This window comes from Periophthalmus magnuspinnatus, chromosome 15 (assembly GCF_009829125.3).
Source record: "Periophthalmus magnuspinnatus isolate fPerMag1 chromosome 15, fPerMag1.2.pri, whole genome shotgun sequence".
Lineage (NCBI taxonomy): Eukaryota > Metazoa > Chordata > Actinopteri > Gobiiformes > Gobiidae > Periophthalmus > Periophthalmus magnuspinnatus.
The window spans coordinates 24,285,225-24,303,828 of record NC_047140.1 but is presented as its reverse complement, the minus strand read 5'-3'; the positions used below and the strand labels follow the sequence as shown (position 1 = coordinate 24,303,828).

The 18,604-nt window shown below is 36.7% G+C and overlaps 2 protein-coding genes across 2 annotated transcripts; one reads left to right on the top strand and one right to left on the bottom strand.

Moving 5' to 3' along the window:
* Window positions 1–133: 133 nt before the first annotated feature.
* On the bottom strand, window positions 134–4,734 carry lhcgr (luteinizing hormone/choriogonadotropin receptor). The gene is given in 4 exon segments (XM_033979309.1): window positions 134–246; window positions 249–310; window positions 312–633; window positions 4,653–4,734. Coding segments are annotated over 4 exon segments (579 nt in total).
* Window positions 4,613–17,192, top strand: sft2d1 (SFT2 domain containing 1). Its single transcript, XM_033979581.2, has 8 exons — window positions 4,613–4,815; window positions 5,477–5,563; window positions 7,111–7,193; window positions 9,809–9,890; window positions 10,155–10,190; window positions 10,434–10,492; window positions 12,631–12,660; window positions 16,647–17,192. The coding sequence occupies exons 1-8, from the start codon at window positions 4,750–4,752 to the stop codon at window positions 16,684–16,686; spliced, it is 483 nt and encodes a 160-aa protein (XP_033835472.1). The 5' UTR covers window positions 4,613–4,749; the 3' UTR covers window positions 16,687–17,192.
* The last annotated feature ends 1,412 nt before the right edge of the window (window positions 17,193–18,604 follow it).

Here is an 18,604-nt window from a genome sequence, read left to right as displayed (position 1 = left end):
ACTAACTTGGTTCATAATATAACAAATATGTTACAAATTTTTGGTAGATAGGAACATAACAAATGAATAGAAGACAGAATGCAGAAACATTGAATAAAAGCATAATAATGACAAAAGATTGTGCTAAGGATGTTTATATATCCATTGGCAGACACATACTAACTTTACTGTAACTACAGACTCCAATCAGAGGCAAGATACCCATTGCCAAACAGCCAAGCCAACCTGTGGACATTATGCAGCTTGTTTTAGACCAAGATGGCACTTCACTTGTAGGGCATTTGTTGTAGCTTGCCATCGCTCTGTCTGGAGTATAAACTGACAGTTCTCCTCCAAAAACAGACAGAAAACCAGCCACACTGCAGCCTGGTCCAGTCTGCTTCTTGATAGCATGCTGACTGTAGTTCCCACGAGTCCTTAAGTCCACTGATGCGAGCAGATATATTTCAATGCACAGATCAGCAAATGCAAGATGGCACATAAGAAAGCATGGAATGGTTAGTTTGCTGGCGCTGGAGAAGAAGACAAGAAGAACAGTTAAGTTTCCAGTGATGGCCAAGATGCTGATGAATCAGATGGCAACACAGAGGAAACTGAAGCCTGCAATCTTCTCACAGAGGTTAAAGCAACAGCCTCAGTAGTGCAGACGAGAGATGGGCTGCTCCAACACAGGTACAGCATTGGAAAATATATATATAATTCTAAGTCATAGTCATTGTCCTGTAGAGGATCAGAAGGGGTTGGCACGTCCGCAATATGGCTGCGATGCTGAAAAACTCATCCATGCATTTGTTACTTCCAGACTTGATTACTGTAATTCCCTGCTTGCCGCCTGCCCCAAAAGTACTATAAGGAGCCTCCAGTTGGTCCAAAATGCAGCGGCCAGAGTCCTAACAGGAACTAAAAGAAGAGACCACATCAGTCCTGTACTAAAATATCTGCACTGGCTTCCTGTCGAGCTTAGAATCAAATTCAAAGTCCTCCTCCTGACATACAAAGCCCTAAACGGTATGGCCCCATCCTATCTGCAAGATGCTATTGTCCCGTACCAGCCAAACAGAGCACTCCGCTCTCAGAATGCAGGACTATTAGTGGTTCCTAGAGTGTCCAAAAGTACAGTGGGAGGGAGAGCATTCAGTTACCAAGCTCCTGTGCTATGGAATCAACTCCCTGCTGATGTTAAACAGGCCCCCACAGTCTCTGTATTTAAGACCAGGCTTAAAACCTTCCTCTTCGGTATAGCGTATGACCAGGTTACTTAGTGAGGGAGTTAGGGTTATTAAAACCCGGGATAAGATAAGCTGCAGTAGGAGTAACTAGCTGGGGGAAGTATGGCAACCTGAGCACTATCCTCTACTTTGCCCTATTTTCTCATCAGCAATGCTATTCACATGTTGTCCCCTGTCCCACTCCCCCTGTGGAGTGTATCTCTTTCAGATGCCCCGATGACAGTTGGACCTCCTCCTTGCCTGGCTCTCCTCCTCCTCGCCCGGCTCTCCTCCTCCTCGTCTGGTCTCCTGGCCGATTTCTTATGTTGTCTGATTTTTCCTGTTGTGTCTGATTTTTCCTGTTGTGTCTGATTTTTCTTGTTGTGTCTGATTCTTCCTGTTGTTTTGTTTTTTGTGTCTTGGCGGCACGGTGACTGAGTGCCATCACTCATGTCTCACAGCAAGAAGGTTGGTTCGATCCCCGGGTCACCAGGCCTTTCTGTGTGGAGTTTTTCATGTTTCTCCCCGTGTCTGGATGGGTTTCCTCCGGGTACTCCGGTTTCCCCCATCAACCAAAACATGAACGCCCTTCGAGACAACTGTTGTTGTGATTTTGGGCGTTACAAAAATAAATGAATTGAATTGAATTGAATTGAATTGGCTGGGGTCATCAAGTTCCAATGACACGCTGTTATGTTGTGGATGGATTCAGCTGTATGGGCCTAAAGCAGATATATACACACTGTCATTCACCTTTACATCAGCCAATCCCTAACAAATAATGATAAGGTTCACCATTTGTGAATTTTCTGTTTTGATATTTCTTTAATTCATTAAGTTCAGAGAGTAAATAATTTGTTTAATTTCACTATCATAATTTACATACAAGTATCATAGTTTAGGAAGGTTAAAACTCCTCATGCCAATTCAAGTTTCTTATGTTCTTATTTGAGCTCCATTATTAGTAACAGGTTATTTATTAGAGTTATTGTTGTCCACCTTTACAATGATACTGCGCTGGTTCTTTAAGTGTCAATACTTACATTTCAATGAGTTTCAGGAGGTTGTTAAATGCGAATGTTTCAAAACATTCCAGGCATTGCAGAAGACATTGTTCTGGATTTAAAGCAGAAAAACAGGGAAACGAACCCATTTATTGTGAAACATGAGAGCTATTCATATAAATTAAATAAAGAAATCCCAACTAAAGGACTTTGTTGTTATAAATCTAGTAGACATGCTCACATCGTCTGAGCTTTTTTCAGACCATCAAATGAATAACTCAAAATGGCCTTCAAAGATAATGGTATAGGAACCTGTAACACAAATACAAATAAACAACCTTTCTTTTCTGCTCACAAAAGTGGATGCCTATGGACAATTTCAGGCACAAATAAACTTTGCAGATTAAAATAACTGACCGTTTTGTTTTTAGTTCAACTTTATTTCTTGTTTACCAAACTAATCTTTCTTTTTTCAACCAATTCTCCAATCAAACATCAGCCTCCTACTATAAAGTTACAGACAAACATTACACACACGCATACACACACAGACACACACACTCATTTTCCTGTTAATCTGGTCTGCTGGTTAAAATATGTGATGATGTTTTCAGTTTGGTGTAGTTGCATAAGACGGTGGACGGTGGACCTTGGGGGACTCAAGGTTCTACTCTGATTTACAGCAGAGGTCAAGACTTCAAAGACCTTCAAACACACACACACACACACACACACACAGAAGGATGACAGTCACAGCATGGTGTGACTGGAGGTGAAGGATCAGCTTGACATTTGGCACATTTAATTGAATCAAAGACATATTGGGTATTTTATTGTGCTGTGACAGTCTGAGTAGCTGATGTACTTGTAGGGAAGATGAGGTCTATTGTAAAATATTCAGAATGCAAATTGCACCTGTTGATTTAAAAAGTTGTTAATCAGACACTCAGCACATTGCTTGTCTATTTCTATTTCTATGGTATGCTTATAGTGTATAACTCATAGCTATACTCATTCAAGGCCACCTAATAAAAACTGTGTATAATTTTGTGCAAAACCAGATTGTAACTTTTTGAGTTACAAGGGGTCTGCCACCTGGATATGTTACTGCTTTACCTAGAATGTTCAATAGTATGCTGTTAAACTTATCTATCTCCAAGGTGACCTCTAGGTCAAGTTACAGGTCAGATCTGTGGAGAGGCATTCAAAATAAATGCATGCGTTTTTGTTGTTTTGTTTTTTGTTGTTTTGTTTTTTTTAAGATATTCTAAACCAATAAAACTATTGTTATTGAATAAATTGAAGATATATAGGTTTAATCCCACACTCTGCAACATTAGAAGCCAAGCAATGACATCTCCATTAAGACCAAAGTGCACCTTCAATTAAGTCATTGTAACCGAAATCTTAAATCAGATGTAGGCAATGTTTTACTTTCTGCTCTTTTTTGAAACCTAAGCATAATATTGGCTATTTCACTGTCAGATCTCTCAGTTATTACCTTAAGACGTTCATGACCCTGGTTTCTGAACTGGTCTCATCAAGTAGGTCGATTGAAATAGTCCATACTTCTCTGCTCACTGAAGAGATAAACGAATACAAACATTTCCACTTTGCTCTGGTGTTGTTTGTTAAATGTATATGGGTAATTACTTCCGTATATGGGTAATTACTTTGAGTGCTTTTACCTGTATAGTCTAAACATAACTCAACCCATTGTGTTTGTTCAAAAGTAGAAAGTGATCCAAAGTAATGTGCCTTGAAGAACCATAAAAAGCATGGACTTCGTGGAAATTAATAACATTGTGAACTGTGACGGAAAGATGCCTCTCAAATTGTTAAAAGCGATTGCTGTAGACAAAAACTTTAGGTATAATAGGAAAAAAATAACAGAATTTACAGAATGTATTTAGGCCATGTCTGTAAAGTTGGTTTAAATATGTTTTGCGTAAAATGTGGACCGTGCCTATCCAACATAACATTTTTTTTTTCGATAAAGCCATGTTTATGTTTCGATGAGCAGTTATATTTTGATGGTATTATATTAAACCAACATATTTTAATATCTGCAATTTCTACAAACTACCACTAGAGGCCGCCAGAGTTAAACCAATAGCAGTGAGCCTATAGGTTACTTAAAAGTCCAAGCAAAATACACTAAGAATATAAATGATTGGGCTATTATAAGTAGATATATGGGCTGTGCAAATGTTTTCAAACTTTTGCGTGTACTACAACAACCGTGTAATGCGTGACTACTCATTTTTACCAGCGACACATGACAGGAAGCGCAGTTTTTTCGAGTTGACGCGACACACTTATCTCAGATCAGTTTCAGCACCGCCCAACCGTTAATCTCAGCTTCACCCAGCGACAACAAACTGATCCCAGGTCAGCTCTGGACAAACGGAAGCAACAAGTCGAAGAAATTCACTCTTACAGCGACCAAAGTTGCGGTAGTCCAACAACCGAAGTCGCGATCTATACTTTTGTGATAAAAGTAACTGATAAATAGTTAGCATCTTTAGTTTTTAGCGATGGACAAGCTCCGTCGAGTGTTGAGCGGCCAGGAGGAAAATGAGGAGCTGGGACTCACAGCACAGGTAAATATGCTAATACAGTTCAGACAGAGTGCTAAAGCTAAAGGCAACAAGCTCTATTTACTGTCTAACTTACTTCTCTATCTCCATGTATGCTTCTTTTTGTATCTTTGTGATTGTTAGCTGAATGTTGAGGAAACTAAATGTTCTCAGAGTCTTATCTTTGCTCCACAGCTGTTAGTTTATCATCAGTTCCTACTTTGACTCTTGTGGTTTTCATTTAGGTTAGCTCTATCATTTTAGTGCTATTACAGTTTTTATTCACGTGTTTGTTAATGCTTTTACATGCAATCATGCTCAGGAGGAAACAAGGTAAGAATGTGCCTCATTATAATCATGATTTTGGTTCTGCAGCATTGTAACATAAGGCAGCTAATGTGAGTGTGTATTTTGACATATCACATTTTATTACATTCTTTCTACTCAATAAAGCGTTGCTCTCCCAGAAATTCAACATTATTGCCGGAATTTGGCAACGACTGTAAGTTGTATGAGTTGAGTGTGCAGCAACAACAACCCAATGCTGGTGTCTGTTTTTCCTTTAGAAAGCCTTTATTTTTCCTGAGATATAAATATATAAAGGCATATGTGTTTAGCCCATCAGCATAGCGCCTCCTGCAGGTCAATAGTGTTGTGTTTGACATCCTCCCATTGTTCTGCACAGGTCCTGGATGCCAGTACACTCAGCTACAGCACCAGGATCAAATGGTTTGTCATATGCTTCGCTGGAGGCATTCTCTGTTCAATCCTGGTGAGTTGCACAATGGATATAGCATTCTTTGACCCAGTGTTAAACCAAAACTAAACACTTAAATACGGTAGGTTGCGTTCACTTACTAGAAAGTGATTTGATAAAATTTGAAGTTGAATCCTATTGTTATTTGTTAGAGATTGACTCCACAATCTATTAATCTAATGGCTTCAAGCCATTGTAAGATTGTAACAATCTTTGAAGTTGTTTGTGACAGAGAAGGTGTCAAACGTGTCCTAGTTTTTTGTTTCATCTGAATAGGCCAAATAGAGATATCAGCCATAAACCAGTTCAACAAATCTGCAGTGTGACAATGAAACAACATTTTACCTCAGAATTGTGACCTGTCCTCCAATTTTAAACTGAAGATGTGAACTCTGACAACTATGCCTGTAATGTGCTACCAGGCTATTTCACTTTTACCTCAAAAAGCATTAGTAATAAAAACATTACACAAAGAAATCTATAACCTCTTGTCGTCTTGTTAAAATCAAAGTGATCCATTACACAATATTCTGATAATAGTAAGATTTATTCCGCATTAAACTCAGAATGGCTATATTAGTTTTTGTGGCAGTGGTAGTGTATGTTCACATTATATGCTACAGATTGTTGACCAACTTGAATAAATGTTTGCTGTAAACTGACATTCTTCAAGGTCAATTCATGCAAGTGCATATTCTTCCCACCTGCTGATTATTGTTAAACTACAAACAAAAACATATATATATATATTTTTTTTTTTCGGTACAACAATTTTCCCTGCACCGTGTATGTCTGGTGTTTACTGTCAGAAAATGTGCTGCGAGACACATTTTTTGTAATAATAGCAAGAAGTTCTTCTGTGATAAGTGACAAAGTAGTCAGTATTTCACTAGTTCTCTGAGTCTGAGCAAAATATAGTTTTGTTTTGTTTTTATCCTAAAATACCTTTTAATATTGCTATTCATTTTGATTATTTTGGTATATTGCTTGAAGTGATGGCTAGTTCAACAAGACCCTCTATAAAACATTGCATTAGAAATATGTTTGAGTTGCTTTCTTTTTTAATTGTATAGAGATGGTTGGTTTTCACTTCAATTCTTTTTATTTACCAATTTCTATTGAAAAGGACATTTTATACTTTGCCACAAGAGGGAGCCAGATTTCATCTAGCTCAGTGATTTCAACTCACTTCTCAACACCATGTACTGTCTCATGACTTTCCAAGTGCTATTGGGATAAAATAGACTAAGATAAAACTGGGCTAAAACTGAACTTTGAATCAGGATTGAAATATGCATAAATTCAATTTGATTGTAATTAAACCTGGATGGTAACTAAACCCGGACCAGTTCCGACATGAAATGATTTCATTGAAGGTGCTATACTGCTTTAAAAACTATGATTACAAAAGCGTGTCACTAGATGTTGCCCACTGAAACTAATGTAGAAAATAGAGCAGTTTTGTTGATCTTTATAAAAACCACCACAAGTCTCAATATACTGTAGTGTCGCTATAAATAGATATTCAAATGAAACTAACAAAGTCTATTTTTGTTAACTAGGGCTCAGCTCTCCTGTTCCTTCCAGGTGGAATCAAGCTCTTTGCAGTCTTTTACACATTAGGGAACGTCATGGCTCTTTCCAGGTAAGACTGCGCCAACAGTCATTTGGCCGATCTAATTCTTGGCTTGGCTTCATGTTTTTAATTGCTAATGCAGCTTGCTGATGGGAGCCAAAAGTACCTCGCTCATACACCACACAATATGATTTATAATGTCCTCAATGACACTCCCCTTATCTCTCTGTTCTTGGCCATGATTCAGATTGTACTTGTTACTTAGAGTCGTAATGGGCAGTTTTAGTTTATCACCACTCAACACCAGTTTGACAGTAATCAAATAAATGTTTAGTGTAACTGTATTTAACCACTGAAATGTTAACAAGAACAGACCACAGAGACTGATGCATCACTAACATGTAGAATCAGATTTAATTCAGTTTGTAAATATGGCTTATGTAGTTTTCTCAGAACAACACAGTATATGACTATTCTCTCACTGTAATCTATAGGTTTGTTATCAAGATTACCAGTCTTTAGGGATCAACACATTTAGGTAACCTTTTATCAGATGAAAGTGTTTCTTTTTGGCTTCTAATTTGTGAATTATTGTGACAATTTAATCAATGGCTTTGACTCATAATACTCTCAGGGCTAGAAGAAATTAAAATGAAACAAATCAATCCATGACTGAGGTTTTATTGGCGTTTGAGCCATTTGGAAAGTCAATATGTTGTTGACAAACTATAATGTTGTACCACTATCAATATCATTAGTTTGAATACACAAGTATCCTGTTTTAGAGAAGTACTCATATTTTGAAGTATAAGAAAAGTGACAATAGTGAAAGTGAATAACAGTGATTTCACTTATCCATAACTGCTTTGAAAAAAGTCACAGGCATTTGTTATGCTACATATTTCTGATCCAATGTTTTGCTATTCTCGTTGTAGTAGTAGTTGCTATAGTAGTCCTAACACCATAATAGTCCTAACACAATGGAGTATTCTTCCCTCACTTGAATCTGGAGTAGCAGTAACAGCCTGTGCGTGGCCACACTCACATAGTGCGTTTGAACAAAGCGTCTCCATCTCTCACACTCGCATAGACGAGACCTTGAGCTGACGTCACAGCCCCACACTCCAGAACCTAAGTGCCTCACGGAGCAGCAGTGACGCTCCTCTGCCTCCCTCGGCTCTTCTCAGCCCAACAGCGCGGGAAACCCTTTGTGTTATAACATTTACTGACGTCACCAGGCAACGTGTAGTGTGTAGGAGGTTTTTTACCAATGTGTCATCTTGCAGTAGTCCTGAAATATACATCTAAATGGATTAACTAATGCTGTATGTAGTCACAGGCACTTTTGATGACATCAATCTGTACGTGAAGAAGTACACTGACATTTTTTTATTGATAAAACTAGATTGAGGTGGTTTGGGCATTTACAGAAGAGGGGCGTGGCAGTTATTTGGTGACCCCAGCATCACAGACTTCTCAATCAACATTTTGGTATTGATGGAAGTTTGTATAGTTCTCAAAGGTACATTATTGCCTCTATAATTTTGTTGCTATTGAACAGTTGAAATATTCACTGTTTTCAATATGAATATGCATTTCTAGAAATACAGTTCATTCTCTGGATACCGGGTATATATTGCACATCATAACGTTTTTTTGCAGTTATGACAAATCTTGATGTGGACAGGAATAGTACAGGAGTTGAAGGACATTGGGGTCTCCAGGTGGTGCGAGTGAAAGACGTGCTTACTGTTACTGGGTTAGTTGTCGGTGACTATAAATTGTCCCATGTGAATGAACATGAGAAGAACTGGTTGTGCAATTAACTCACATAAACAGAAGTTCATTTATTAAAGCCTTAATGAGACTGAGTAGAGATCGACCGATATGTTTTTTTGTTTTTTTTTATGACCGATGCTGATACTGATGGTTTAGAATACAGAGCAGTCGATGACTGATAAGCTCTGCCAATATGTTGGGCCGATTTTGGTTATTTTCCGCAAATTATGTAATTTAAACGTACTGTCAGCTCGACCCAAGCCCTTTTTACCACATACCTGTAAGAGAGCTGTGTGGTCATGTTTTATGCAGTTATCTCTTTGTATTAAAGTGTTGGTAGAAAGGCTTGTGTGTATTTTTTCGCAGCAGATTGACCAGAACAAAATATCGGCCTACACTGGAGATCGAAGGCTGATAGCCCATACACGAAAAAAGTCCAAATATCGGTTGGCCGATATATTAGTCTTTCTTGTTAGTGTGTTACGGACGGACAGTGAGTATAGTTGGAGAAAGATGGTATGCACAGTGGTGGTATTTGGGAGGCTTGAATACAAAAATTGAGGTTAAACAAGGGCTAATGACTTTATGTTATGAGTAATTGGGTAGAGCCAAAGGGGAGAAGAAACACTGTAAATGGATTCATAGTCACAAAGAGATGACGTCGGTTGGTGTTAAGTGTTAACTGTTGAATTGATTTTACTGACCTCTTCACCTAACCTTATTCACTTCCTTACTTAACCTTATTCTCTCCCATCCTTCCATCCAAATATGAAAAAAATATTTCAGTAATATAAAAAATAAAGGTTATACTAAACTGCATTATGTTTCAACCTATACAATAATCTATAAACCATATTTAAGGCCAAAGATTCAAAATGTTTTTCAATGTTTTGTTTTTTCCAAAGCACATGTTTCCTAATGGGACCTCTGAAACAATTGAAGCGCATGTTTGAACCTACAAGGCTGATAGCAACTATTGTTATGTTGGTAAGTTACAGTGATTTTTGCATCATGCTTTCTTATATTTTAGAATGGCCTTGGAGAGTAAACATTGCACGTGTTTTCTGACAGTAGATCCTCAGGTCAAATTTAATCACAGATTTAGTGCTCCTTTGCTCTTTAAAGGCTTGTGGGGATAAAGTAACCAGTCATGACAAAACATTTAAGCTTGATACGATGGAACTTTTCTTTTTATTCTACTTTTGTGAATGCTGCAAAATTGTTCACAATATGTATATTTTTTTCTTTCAGCTTTGTCTGGTCTTAACGCTTTGTTCAGTGTTCTGGGTATGTATGACTTAAATATAATATTGACGGCTACTCAAAAACACAGTGAAAAACATAATGCATCCTTACATTTTTCACCTGCTTGTCTCCATAGAGATGTTTAATACCATATTGTGGAATATACTCTGCAAAGCAGTAATAACTCTGTGGAGCTAAGCAGGTGGCTGCCCCTCTGCCAGAAAAGATATATAAAGATATATCATATTTAAATTTTGATAACAAATGTGTGTATTTTTATTCCAGTGGGGTAAAAAAGGACTCGCCATCATCTTCTGTATTCTGCAGTTTTTGGCAATGACATGGTAAGTGTGTGAGTATAGACTGTCACTTTCAGCATACTTTGTGAACTCACTAGATCGATTTGTCCTACTTTTTCTATGCCACATCTGTATGACTAATGTGCTGAGTCAGAGGTGCAGTGTGCCAGTCTTTGCTCTGGGTTGGTGTATTTTTAACCCTGGGCCTGAACCATGGTTGGTTTTAATGCCATGAGCCTTTAACATGTCAACATGCAAGTACTGCACTCAGGCAGCATCATCCAATTAGTAAAGTTGAGCCAGGTTAAACAGGGTAGGAAATCTTTTCTTTTATTTGATTGGTCAGCAGCTTTATCACTGTAGCTGTGATATCATTAGATACCATTTTAATCTAGCTGTTTTTTATTGCTTTCTGGCATGAGTAGTTTCAAGTCAGATGTTATTGTGTTGTATTTATATTGTTAATATTTTTATTTTTTTTAACAAGGGATTAATGATTAAAGATCATAAATGGATATACTACAGTGCATAGTGCATAAGGGACAATAAGCTACTAAGGCTGGTGAAGTAAAACATTAATGTTTAATGTAATAATTTAATGACGATTCTTGTGACCTTTTTGAGTTATTTTCGGGTTGTATGGCAGTTAATGTCCTAAGTGAATCAGTGTTTTTAGCTCAAGTATGCACTCAAAGACTGTCCAGTTATGCTTCATCTGGCTCTTAAACGTATCACACCATTTAGAAAACAAATAAATGATAATTCTAATGTAATTCAACTAATGTAAACAAAATATGATGACAGCGTTGCCAACAGCAGGTGTCTACCTGCATTCTCACAAAGACCTGATTGATATGTATGGGCATGCTTCCACATGTTTTATTTAAATTAAGCATATTTACCCAGCAGTGACTTGAAGTTTTGGTCCTGCATTATGGTGTTTGTACTTCTAAGCGAAGTGCTTGGAAGTGCAAACACCATAATGCAGGACAATGGTTAGTCCAGACTTATGCGCTAAGCAGGACTGTGTCAGCTCCTCTCTTTTCGCACCCCCTCGTTGAAAAATTCACTTCCGGCACATTCTTCGAGCATCACCATGGAAACCTGAAGTCGCAGATCTCCAAGGCTCTTTCATTCTCTGAGCTCAGACACTGGGGCTGTAGTGCCCTCCCACATAGCCCTCCAGACAGCTGAGGGAAGGTGGGATTTTAATAAGATAATCACTGACCCACACAGACACAAGCAAAGTCCAGTCATCATGTGCTATTTGTGACTAGTAATAAAATGGAACACAATTAAACTCAGATATGGGGATATCAAGGTCTTTCAAAAGGTCACAACATAATTGTAAGAAATTTTAAAATGTAGTATGAGAATTTCAAATATAATCTAATCCAATAAAAACTATACCTAAATTTCAAGTTTTGGCTGCTTATGCAACATACTTATTTTTCAGATAGTTTGATTTTTATAAAACTAGTCACGTAGGTCAATGTCCATAAGCAGTGTATGGATTTTACAATTTATTCATGTTTTATTCATGTTTTAATAATTGTGAAAAATCATGAAATTATGATATTTCTTCTCACAATAATTCTGGCTTCCCTGTTCAGAAGCAACCTCCACGTAAAACACGCAAAAAGTAGTGGGTCTGTACCCCTGTTGATATTTGTACCACAGTTTGTGCCGCTAGTCTAATGTCATAACTTCAGCCAGCTCCTTTTAAGGATAAAAATGCCTTGTGACTTGTAGTGTAATGCTATAATCTGACATTAGTTAATCAGTTAGCTAATGTGCTGAATTCCTCACATGTTTGAAATTTATGAGCTGAACTTTAATCTCTACAAGTACACTTTAAGATATCAAAGTCTGCCATAGCACACCAAAGAGCAACCTTGCTCAATATCTCAAGCCTGTATAAGTGCAGAAGCTTCAAAAAGACAAATCTAAATCTAAATGATATCTTATTTTAATCATTTTTTTTTAATCATATCGGGTCATTTTTTAATTGAAAGGTCTACTACCTATTCACAATCCAATCCTGTCAATAAAAGCATGTAGTTTGGAGTAGAGTTCAGACTTTATAATAACAAATTTGTCACATTTAAATATTGGTGCCAAGTCTTCATCTTCACTGTTTGTATTTTTATTTCTGTTATTAACTTGACCACTTTGGGTTTCAGGTATAGCATCTCTTACATACCATTTGCCAGGTAAGTTTATTTAATGTTTATTTTTATCATTTTCATTATAAAGTACATCGTTCTATGGTGACCCTTCATTACAGTCCTGTATTGTAGACAGTGACACAACAAACCAAAACCCTTAACACAACATGTTTTGTTTTTTTTATTTCTAAACTTCACTGTTTGCCTTCACCATATGGTTGTAATCCCCTCCCCAGGACTAATGCAGGCACTTAATGTCCAACAAATGGCAGCTTGTTGTTTTACACTCCTTTGAACCCAATGCCTTTTCTGTAATATCCAAATGGATTCATTTCTTGGCCAGTGTTAATGCTCTTAGCCTCAGATTAACCAAAATTGTCTCATATGATTTGACGGGTTAGTTTATGTTAAGCCGGAGTCTGAAAACCAGTACATTTATGTTTTTATTAGATTGACACCACCATAGCACTGTACCTGCTTAAGTTAAGGATAAAAAATCTCTTCAGTCTTGGAAATCCTATATTATCAGTCCTGTACTGTTGGTTATAGCTTTGATTTTTGCACTAAAGCCTGGTAGTATTCACTGGTCAAATTGTCCCATATGGTGCATCAGGACTCCAGCCGGGTGCAAGGTGTGATGTTGTTTTGCCAGTCCAGCTGAGAGTAGCGTTATGTCTCATTTGGTTCACCGTCCCGGAGCCTGTAGCCCATGTACCCCTCCTTTAAGTGCTATGTGTATTTAGGTGACCCTATAATCTGTCCTGACAGCTGAGCGACCCCTCTCTAACCAGCTCTTGATCCCCATCCCCCCAACTCTAACACAACAACAATACTACAGAGACAAAGACCTGTTCACTTTTGTCACCCTCAGAAATTCCTTTACTCAAATTTGCCATTCACTAACATTGACTTTATATGACAGCTAAATGTGTGAAATTCTCTCTTATTTGAATGCTTTCTTAGTTATTACCAGCCACACATTTATCGTCTCATTTTAATCTTCTTTCTATAATCCATTTTTCATTTAATATATTTAGATCAGTTGGCTCCATTGTTTGTCCTGTTTTTACAAAGCAGCTGTGCAATTTAATCACACACTTTTTACTTGTTTTTGCCAAAATGTCTGACTTTATTGATGTAAACAACTAGCTTACCTGGCTCGCCTGTCCATAGCTACAGCTGACTGACCCGCTATTATATATATTACCTTATTGGCAATTCATCCCATGCCTGCTGGACAATCCTGCTGCATATGCACTTTCCCTGATGCTATGTCTTCTATAATAAAATGAATATTGATAGGAAGGACAGCTCTGATTCATAATTTTGAACACAGATCAAAGACTTTAGTAGAAGCACAGATAAATCAACAGTAACCTTTTTTATGGTATTTAGTTAAAATGGTTACTTAAATGGACAGACTTGTGATAAAACTCAAAGTGTATGTGTGTATGTATATGCATATGTATATACAGAGGTATAATGGGAAAAAACCTAAAAAAGCCAATACTTCTTACCCCATTTCAAAATATAATACATATTCTGAGATATTTGCACATATATGGTTTTATTTGGTCCTACCTCTGTGTGTGTGTTTTTTTTATACTTCAGAACCTGAGATGATGCTGTTATTAAGTCTAGCTATGGACCCCCTCCCCCCTTAGACATTCAGACGCAGTATATTGATGAAAGAAAAACAACTCTCTCTAGAAACCAGATTTAGTTTTCCCTGTACATTTAGATCAAGCCGTTAGCCATGTTACCCAGAATCCCTCTGGTCCCTATCAGTCATTACGTTTATCTACACTTCCCCAATGTTTGCATAGAACAGATTTTCTTGCTGAAAGAGATACAATGCCTCAAGATGACCAATTTATGCATCCTCCCAATTATTAATCCAATGTCTCAAAATTTGGAACTAATTCAGTCATTTAGCAGCTTACTTTTTTGTTTTGTTTTTGTTTTGTTTTTTTATCTAGAGATTCACAGCCAATCCTTTATCAGCAAAAATATATTATTCGGAGCAGAGTTCAGACTTTGGGGGAAGAAATTACTATTTTTGTGTTAAATAACACTGATTTAAAACTGTTTTGTTTATGTTCAGAAAATGAATATCGAAATCCGTTATTTGTATTTACTAAGACAAAATATATTCTAATAGATAAATATTGGGACAAAAACCTTTCTTTTGCCTTATTGCCCTTTTTTAAGTATTTCAGGATTATCTTAATCCTAAAATACTTAAAATCCCACTTTGTGTTTTGGTTTTGAGTGTTTTCAGGGACACTGCGCGCGTAAGCATAAGACCCCTCCTCCCAGTCCGTCAGAGAGTCTATACTTATGACTCTCCCCTCCCCTTTCTCTACTTCTTCTTTCTTCCTTCGACCTTGGCAGTTTTCACACCTCCTCCACTGAAATTTGTGGCTCTGGCTCCGGGGCAGAGTCTGCATAGCAACACACACATTGATGGCCCCGGCGTCAGTAGCCGTATATATTGGGGGAGCTGAGTTGCCAAAAGGATGTAGTTGCCATAGCAATCCCTCACATTGCATCATCCCTCAAACAGCACCTTAAGCATCCCCCCACTTTCATCATTGGACCTTCCCCGCCAAAACACACTCACTTATTCATGACAAGCCACACCCAAATCAGTGTAACAAAGGCACAAATGGCCTTTTATGTCACTATTCATTTTATACGCTTGACTGAGTTGATCTCAAAGTGCCATTACTGTTATCATGGTGGACCAGATATAATTTATGCATAGCTATAAATTTGTTGTCTTAAAGCATTTTTGCAGCTGATATTGACTTATCTCATTTTACCAATTAGACTGCTGTGTGAAAGTTTAAATTCACTTAGCTTAATTAAAAGTCACACTAAAGTGCACACTAAAATAACTGTAAATAAAAACACTCCTTAGCATGTATTCTATATAATTAATCTATTTTCGTCTTTCTATATTTAACCACAACATTTATTCTCACCAATATTACAATTAGTTGATGTGTTATGTACAGTATAATTTTACTACTAGTAGTAATCATATATATATATATATATATATATATATATATATATATATATATATATATATATATATATATATATATATATATATATATATATATATATATATATATATATATATATATATATATATATATACTAGTAGTACTACTAGTAGTAATCATATATATATATATATATATATATATATATATATATATATATATATATATATATATATATATAATAAATAGACACAGTTAACCTGCTAGCAGCATTCCAAATAGGAAATGAGCATGGCCGCGCTTCTGGCTCCATCCACTGTGGCTCCAATTCATGTTCTATTGAGAAACTGTCACCCCTCTCTCTGTAACTGCTGCCATCAGATTTGTCATTTTGGTTTTAAAATGTTTGTATTAACCTGCTCTACATGATCCTGTTGTTTTTATTTAGCTTTTTTGTCCGTAAATCAAGATATGAACATTAATAACAGACAAATCAGGCGCCTTCTTTCCCCAGTTGCTAAGCACCAGCTCCCTACTAAACCAGTGGTACTGGTGAAAAGGGGTGTTACCTTCAACAGCGTGGCGCCGAATTGACTCTTTGGTTGCTATGATACTCGCAATCGGAATTTTAAATATGGAATTTAGCTTCAAATTCGCCCTTATAAGTGCTAGCCTCGACGAGCTACATATAACTGGAGCTGAATGCTATGGTGATGCCACACTCACTTAGTCCATGTCTTTATACAGTCTGTGGTAAGAAACCAGGCACCAAGGGGTCAAAGTTCAATTTACTATTCAATCCCAGGCCTACATTGGCAAAGGGTTTGTCAGTAGAGTTGACGGGACAGGAATAAATACGATGCAATAAATATACCAGTATCCAATTCACAAATTTCCCAATAAAACAAAAAGAAGTGCTACGTATGACTTAATGTCATTTTAAAGGAAAACACTGATGTAAAACTAAGCTGTGTTTTATTTGTTTTAACACTTTTCTCACCTTTCTTTTCTCTACAGGGATGCAGTGATTAAGTGCTTCACTACGTGCTTAAATTAAGGATGCTTGCGTCCAAGATGACTGGTCACAATATGCAAATTGGATTTTTATATACAACTACTTTATTTTTTGTATTGTACTGTGAAAAATAGCTTTTTTAAGCTTAGCTAAAATCTGCAGTTTTTAGACGGCGCTGTTTCATCACATGCATTCTGTAAAAGAAGTGCCTTTAAATATATTTAAAGATCTACTGTATTCCGACTATATTCCGAGCATAATCAGGGAAATGCATATCTTCACTTACATTTATCTTTAACAGAAATACACGTTTTCCTTTTTCACATGACCTAAAATGTGTTTTTGTTTTAAATTATCTTTATATCTTTCCATTTTTGTCCAGATAGTTGTTTTTTTATGTATATATAAAGAAACATAGCTAATGCTTGAGTCTACACGTTAATGTCAGATATGTTTTTGCCTGTCTGGACTGTGCGTTCTTTCATCTTCACTGCTTTAGCTTTTTGAAATTGCATTAAAATCAGGTTGTCCTTTTTAAATTGGATTTCCCTGACAGATGCAGCAAAGGCCTGCTTCAGTACGCTCTTGTGAACATAGCGATTTAGACATGACCTAATAACCCAGTGCGTTGTGGGTTTTCTCCATCGTTCCGGCATCACAGTGAACAGACCTTTGAGGATGCGGTTGTCATGGTAACCCCCTCCAGAAGAATCCCATCCTCATCCCACCCCCATCTGTGGTGCAGATGTTCACATTATCTCAATGAGAAGGTGTAGGAAAAGCTATTTAGAGGCAAACCTTGAAGCAGCAGCCAGGTTCACAATGCATAGATTTGTATATTACCACTTTTTACTTATTTTTTTCCATAATGCTTCTTAAAAAATTGTAAAATGTATTTGACTAGAATGATGTTATTAAAGGTGTTATTACATTGGACGATTAATTGGACCATTTAAAATATTAACTTTTGAATGAGAAGCAAGCAAAGGCAACAAGGGCTGAATTTTTGCATTTTTTTTATTAGCTTTTTGGTTGCTGAGCGTTTTAGTAAAAAAGCTAATGTATTGTCAAATCAGTTACCTATTTGTTTGTTTTTTTCAAACATCCAAATATTTATTATTATTTCTTAAAACTGGGCTAATTACTTATTGTCGACAATGAAGGGAATATAGTTTAAAGACATTTTCAACCTTGCTTTATATTACACTATTTAGATTGGGCTTGTACTAACCTCCATGTTTCACTGGACCTGTTTGTGTAATGTGGTGGCGGATTAACACAGACAGTACGACTAACTTGGCAACGAACCAGCTAATCCCAAAACTGTTGTTGGTCTTGCTAAACAATAGGACACTTTAAATCAGGATGTATTCTATTGACTAGCCTTAAGCGGGGAGATTCTGTTTATTACATTGCACAGTTTTCGGGACTATTAAAAACATGTCATGTGAGATGGGGAAGTACCACCAATCCATGCCCATTCTCTTGATTATATTTAATCTATGGTATATCAGAGCCACAGCAAATACAAAGCATTGTGCTTCCCCTTCTGATTAGGTTAGTGGACTTATAACTAATAAAGACATTGTGCTGTTAATACAGTTGAGGCATTTACACATTTGATTGAAGTGAGTTTCTACTTAAGGTTGTTTGTTTTAATCTCGACAAACACTGCACTGAAAACTATGATTAAGAGTAGCCTTGTTTTCAAATGTGCACTACTCTCAAAATGGCCACTCAAACTAATCCTTTGTCATTTAAATCAATAGTTTGTACTTTTTTTTTTAAATATAACAAAAAATCTAAGTTGTAATTTTCATTCGAGTCACACTTATTCTTGACAAATTTTTCCAAGTATTTATTGACACAAACCTGAGAATTTTTTCACATCTTACTAATATATTTGTTTTCATGTCACATATAGACTACAACCCTGTGTAAATAGTAAAGTATTGAGTGA

Bases quoted from the DNA above. Each gene is read 5' to 3' on its own strand.
- sft2d1 (XM_033979581.2), top strand. From the start codon at position 4,750: ATGGACAAGCTCCGTCGAGTGTTGAGCGGCCAGGAGGAAAATGAGGAG. The intron at 10,191-10,433 runs GTATGTATGACT...TTTTTATTCCAG, and splicing joins CGCTTTGTTCAGTGTTCTGG to TGGGGTAAAAAAGGACTCGC. The intron at 12,661-16,646 runs GTAAGTTTATTT...TTTTCTCTACAG, and splicing joins TCTTACATACCATTTGCCAG to GGATGCAGTGATTAAGTGCT.